The sequence below is a fragment of the Corvus hawaiiensis genome, chromosome 4 (genome assembly GCF_020740725.1).
Source record: "Corvus hawaiiensis isolate bCorHaw1 chromosome 4, bCorHaw1.pri.cur, whole genome shotgun sequence".
In the NCBI taxonomy this organism is placed as follows: Eukaryota; Metazoa; Chordata; class Aves; order Passeriformes; family Corvidae; genus Corvus; species Corvus hawaiiensis.
Window position 1 is genome coordinate 42,229,575 of NC_063216.1, and position 6,122 is coordinate 42,235,696.

Consider the following 6,122-nt stretch of genomic DNA (forward strand, 5'->3'; position numbering starts at 1 on the left):
AGGCAGAGGATGGGGCAGGGAGGAGGATGCAGAGCATCCCCCAGAAAACCTTAAATCACGTTATTCAGATAAAAAATTAGGTCTCATCAGGAACCCCTTTTCATTTGCTACGAGCACCGAAGTACTTCATGTATTTCTGTACGTGTGCCAGGGTGCAGATTTTGACGAGGCTGCCCCTTTCCGCACCGCGTTCCGCGCTAGAGGAAGGTGTCCGGGCGGGCCGTCCCACACGGCGGCCGGGGGAAGCTCCCCGCGGCCCGGGAGCCGAGCGCGGCCCCGCCCCTTCCGGCGCGCGCGCGGACATGGCGGCCGTGCCCAAAGAGGAGGCCGGGCCCGGGCCGGGGCCGAAGCAGAAAGAAAAGCACAAGAACAAGAACAAGAAGAAAGCGGAGCCAGGTGGGGGTGGGACGCGGGACCGCGCGGGGCTGACGGCTCGTCGGGAGGGCCGCGGGCTGAATGTCCCCTCCGTGGGGCGCTGCGGAGGGTAGAGGCGGCTGGTGGGTGCTTGGGGCCGGCAGCGGCGGTGCCGTGTTGTGGTGCGCCCGCCCTGCAGGTACTCGGCTTCCTCGTCTCAGTCTGTGCCTTATTCTTGTATAATATACTTGCATAATCATCTTGTATATACCAGATCAACAGCGCATATCTCAGCTGCGGATTTTTTTTTTTTTAACTTTTTAGAAAATATAAATAGTTTAAAGCAGTAGTTTTTCTAAGGTCAGAAGAGATGCAAACCGCATTCAACAGTGTATTAAACCAATCTTCGTATAACAATAGCTTTTTTTTTTTTTTAATAACAGTTGATGAATCTGAACTTCTCACTGTGCCAGATGGATGGAAAGAGCCAGCCTTTACAAGAGAGGATAATCCCAAAGGGCTGCTGGAAGAAAGCAGTTTTGCAACATTGTTCCCGAAGTATAGAGAAGCGTACTTGAAAGAGTGCTGGCCACTTGTCCAGAAAGCCTTGGGTGAACATGTATGAACTCTTAATAATTGTGATACTGCACTTTACCTTTTGGGACATACAGGTCTTACTTAAGCTAATAAAAATAGTGCAAGTTGCTTTACTCATACTGTATTTGTAAATTTCTACTGTGCTTGCATTTTGAATTAGTAGTGTCATTTTTTGTTATCCAAAATTGGGTGAAGAACTGTGTAGCCAGATTTGCAGTTCTTTACAAATGCTGTCAGCAAAGTCTTTGCAGCAGCAAGTATCTCGTCATCCAGACACTGACAGCTTTGTTGTGCTTGAGTTCAAGGAGATGATAGAGGTGGTGCTTTGGGCCTTGTGACACATATTCAGTCTGGTTTGTCTTTGTGTGTGTGAAGTTTCTTAAGCTAAAAGTCACTTAAGAAGTTTTGGAAAATACATCTACATTCTGTATGTGTCATTCTGTTTGTTAACTGCTTACTGCCAAAGCTGAATTATGAGATTGATTTGGTGTTTCTTTTCAAATACTGCAGTATGTGAATGCAGCGCTGGACCTAATTGAAGGAAGCATGACTGTAACTACCACTAAGAAGACTTTTGATCCATATGCAATCATTAGGGCTAGAGACTTAATAAAACTTCTGGCAAGAAGTGTTCCATTTGAGCAGGTCTGTATTAAATCCTGAATGTTTTTTTCCATGATAATGCTTATATTTTGCCTTAAATTCTATCATAATACTTACAAAATCACTCCATTTTAAAAATGAGGGAATTTCAAGTGAGCCAAGTAAAATAAAATATATATTTAAAGTAACTATCTCTGAAAGCAAAGGGAGAAGAATAACCTAAAGTATTCTCTTGACTCTTATGAGTAATAGATTTGAATTCAGATGACATTGCCTGCATCTTGTCTTTTTAGGCAGTTCGTATCCTTCAGGATGATGTGGCATGTGACATCATTAAGATAGGCTCTCTGGTGAGGAAGAGAGAGACTTTTATAAAAAGAAGAGCACGACTTCTTGGGCCAAAAGGATCTACTCTTAAGGTACTTTCTGCAGATGTAGTAACTAGACAATACTGACACCCAAATTTGTGTCAGGTCTTCATATTATACTAATTTAATTTCTTTTTTTGGTGTAGGCCCTGGAACTGCTAACAAACTGTTATATTATGGTGCAAGGCAACACTGTTTCAGCTCTTGGACCCTTTAGTGGGCTAAAAGAGGTAAGAGGGAGGTAGATGAGCCATTTGTGTTGCAAACATAAACTTCTGTGCCCAGCTCAAGGGTGAGCGATACACAAAATCTGGCAAACTGCAGTATTTTACTTACTTTCAGTTATGTGTTAGTAAGCTACATTTACGTGAATGTCCGTAGTGTTATCATCTTTGCTGCGGAATTTTGTTTAGACTCTTAAGACATTTCTGTGTTGGAAGAAAAAGTATCTGTATATGTTTTAATAACTATGTGGGAGAAGAACGCTTGTCAAAAGCAGGTTCCTCATGACACTGTAAGATCCATGATAACGTGAAAATGTTTGTAGGGCCTGCTGGAGTCTATTAGAAGCATGACAGTATTATTGGCATTTTTGAACTGCTGTGCCTTCCTGTTAACCCTGTGCTTTAGCTTTTTTTAAGGCTGGAATCAATGATCTTGGAGGTCTTCTCCAACCTTAATGTTCCTATGATTTTAAATCTTACTACTTTGGGGAGGCAGAGGAAGCAAGATAGTACAGCTGATATTTTAATTGATTAGCATATGAAATATTTGCTGAGTTTTCTGTTATTTTTGTTTTGTATTCAATACAGGTTAGAAAAGTTGTTCTGGACACAATGAAGAATATACATCCCATATATAACATCAAGGTTAGCGTGGTCCACTGCGTTTTTGTTTACAAGAAAATACTATTTCTTCCCAGAGAGTTTTATGTTAATAACTTATATATTTCTGTGTGGTAATCTATTTTTCAGAATTTCTGTAGTGTGCTGCTTTATAAAAACCACTGACTTTGATATCCTCCATTCTACTAGGATACATTGGCATAACACGATTATGGCAGTATCTGAGAAAACATCAAAGGAAAAGTGTGTATAAACTTTCTCCCTTTGATTGTTGGCTTGATACTTGCACATTTAAACTGAGGCACCTTCTCCAGTGCATTATCCCTGTTTTGAGACATCTGTCTGGTTCTGCTGTTCGTAATTAAGCCCCTCTGCTCTTACTGAAGTGAGATGTGGAAGGTTTGGATGTTGCATATTCACTGTAAGAAAGTCTAGTGAAACTTCTGTTTTCAGTCTCTTGGCTTCTACTGTAATACTCTTTTTTTAATAACTTCTTTGTGACATTCTGAAACTCCTGAAGACTTTGATGATCAAAAGGGAATTAGCAAAAGATCCTGAACTGAGGACACAAAGTTGGGAAAGATTTTTGCCTAAATTCAAGCGGAAGAACTTGAAAAAACGCAAGGAGCCCAAGAAGAAAAATACTAAGAAGGAGTACACACCGTTCCCACCTCCGCAGCCAGAAAGCCAGGTCAGTTGAAACTTTATTTGGTTATGCAGGAATAGAGCACACCTAAATTGTGTTCTTTGTAAAAAGAGATGGGGAGGCTTTTTCTGATTTCCTGATATTATATATCTGGCTTATAATGCATAATTAAGTAAAACTTCTTGCAACTTGTCTTACACAGATTGATAAAGAATTGGCAAGTGGCGAATACTTCTTGAAAGAAAGACAGAAGAAACGCAAACAAATGGAAGAGATAAAGGTAAAGTTCTACTAATCCAGAGTCCAGTTAAAAAGCATTTGATTGCTGACTTGGAATCTGGAATCTGGTTTTTTCAGGGGTTTTTTTGTCTTTTTTGCCCCTCTCTATTGCTACTTGATCTTTTTATTGGTAACTTTAGGCAAAGCAAGCAGATGCAATCAAGAGAAGACAAGAAGAAAGAAATAAAGCTTTTATCCCACCAAAGGAAAAGCCAGTTGTGAAAACAAAGAAAGGTAACCTTTTTTTTTCCTGTTTTAAAACATTCTGTTGTCAATTTCTAGGCTGAGTGATTTTGCAAATGCAGCTTAGGAAAAAGAAAGGTCATGCAAAACAATCCTGGTGGTTAGATCCATGCCTAGAGTTGCCAGGGACAGTAAAAAGATCACTAGCCAATAATTCTATACCTTTGAAACAATTCTCTGTTGAAGAGTCAATCTCAATTGGTTGTTCTAGCTTCATCAATTTTTGCCTTTCAGTTGTACAGTAAAGCTGCCATGACTTTTACATTCAAGTTAACAGAAAGCAATACTTACTTGAAAAACTGACTTCACAACTTTGGTACAAGATAGGGTAAATAGCTTTTCTGAAAGTTAAAGTAAAAGCACACTGTGTGCAGAGTAAGAGCTTATGTTCTCAGATTACTTATTTTTTTAATACACCTGAGAAACAAATCTTCAGTTCTCACTGATTATGCTTCATATTCATAGTATTAGATATACTGTTAGCTATACTACCTACATATTATTACACTACGTATTACACAATTTGTTAAGAACTTAAAAGTTTGTGCTTCTTGAAAAGCATCTGTTTTGCAGCATTGATACAGTACTTTTTTTTTGTTGTGATGGCAGTACATTTCCAATGATCCTGTTGTTGTCTGCACTGTGTCTCAAATATGGTGCTTTTCTAGCTGCTATGTGTTTTTGAGCTGAAATCCTTCAGTCTTCCAAGAACAGATGACAGGAGTAGTTTGTATGTAGAGAAGAACTGAAATCCAAAGAAGACAGCTGGTACCCACCCTTAGATATAGGAATTAACTGTGAGATAGGAAAGTTAGATCCAAACTCATGACTTGTGCTCCAAAGAGAAAATACCATCACGTGTGTGAACATAAGAGTAGGTTATTCATGTTGCTCAGCACTAAGTATATAACTTCAGTATTCTGGCACTCCCTATGGAAGTTTTTAATAAAGGTTTTTATGCAAGGGTCAAAGATCTGCATCATATTCCCCCAACCCACCCTTCCTCATGCTTTGTCTAACAGTAGCCATTAATGGATGGCCACAGAGAGAGTATAAAGATGGGACAGGCATGTTTGGGATCTTATCACTTTAGTTACTTGCAGAAAGACAAAATGCCATAAAAGCTTCTCTGGATATAAGCACTCAGCAGTTAATTTCTTTTCTTATGCAAGATCTATCAAGCCTATGTCTAAGAGTGCATATGTATTAATTTCAGAGGCGTACATCTGTGTTCTGAGGAGTTGGTGATAATAGTTTGTATGTCTGTAGGGTTTGGCATCTGTGTTCAAATGTTGTTGTATGGGATTTTTTTATATAACTGTTCTTCGAATTCTGCTGAATAAGATTTGTAGATAACACTAGTTTCAACAAAAATGATTATTAGAATAATCTAGAAAATGATTAGTGAACATAAAACAAGTCCTAACCAGTGCCACAGGATGCAGTTTACTGTGTTTATATATAAAGTCTTCTTGTAGATTGGTAACATTTTTCAGAAGTTAAATTAATGTCTGTTACCTTTGTATTTCTTACTATGTAGCCTCCACTGAGAAAAAGATTGATATTGAAGCCATCAAAGAAAAGGTAAAGAATGCGAAGAAGAAGAAATTAGGAGCACTTCCTGAGGAAGAAGTAAAGTTAAAAATGGCAGCAGATGAAAAGAAAAAAAAGAAAAAGAAGTAGTTCACTACCCAAGAGGTTCACTTGTCTCCTCCGATAATGAACATTTTTATAGTTGGAAGATGGGAGAATTTTTGCTGTTGGTGTAATGTGGAAAAGAAAAGACTAAGTAGAAAGATCGTTCTTTTTTCCTAAGTACAGTTTAATTAGTGGACCTACAATAGCTGTACAGACTTGGCAAGGTTGGTGAAGGAAATCTGTGCTGCACTGTTGTTTGAGAAAGTAAGAGAATGTATTTGGATAATATCCATCTACCTAAAGGGAGGGTTTCACAATAGAAACATTTAGGAGTTTGATGTGGAGTGTTAAACATTTGGGCCAGAGAACTCTGGGAAGGTGAAAGTTCAAGGTAATTCTGTGAAAGAGTACCAGACAATATGCAGCCGTAGTTGTGGTGATAACTTTTGCTAAATGGGCAAGATTTATTACTGTATTATGCTTTTATTTTTGTAAAAGCTGATTATTTTGTGTGTCTTGTCTTGATGTTAATAAATATTTTTAATTCAA

At 38.7% G+C, this 6,122-nt stretch overlaps 1 protein-coding gene across 1 annotated transcript; it reads left to right on the plus strand.

The window, feature by feature from the left end:
* Window positions 1–266: 266 nt before the first annotated feature.
* On the plus strand, window positions 267–6,122 carry KRR1 (KRR1 small subunit processome component homolog). Its single transcript, XM_048302214.1, has 10 exons — window positions 267–396; window positions 798–973; window positions 1,462–1,596; window positions 1,848–1,973; window positions 2,069–2,152; window positions 2,735–2,791; window positions 3,288–3,458; window positions 3,616–3,693; window positions 3,833–3,926; window positions 5,476–6,122. Exons 1-10 carry the CDS (start codon window positions 303–305, stop codon window positions 5,616–5,618), a joined length of 1,158 nt encoding a protein of 385 aa, XP_048158171.1. The 5' UTR covers window positions 267–302; the 3' UTR covers window positions 5,619–6,122.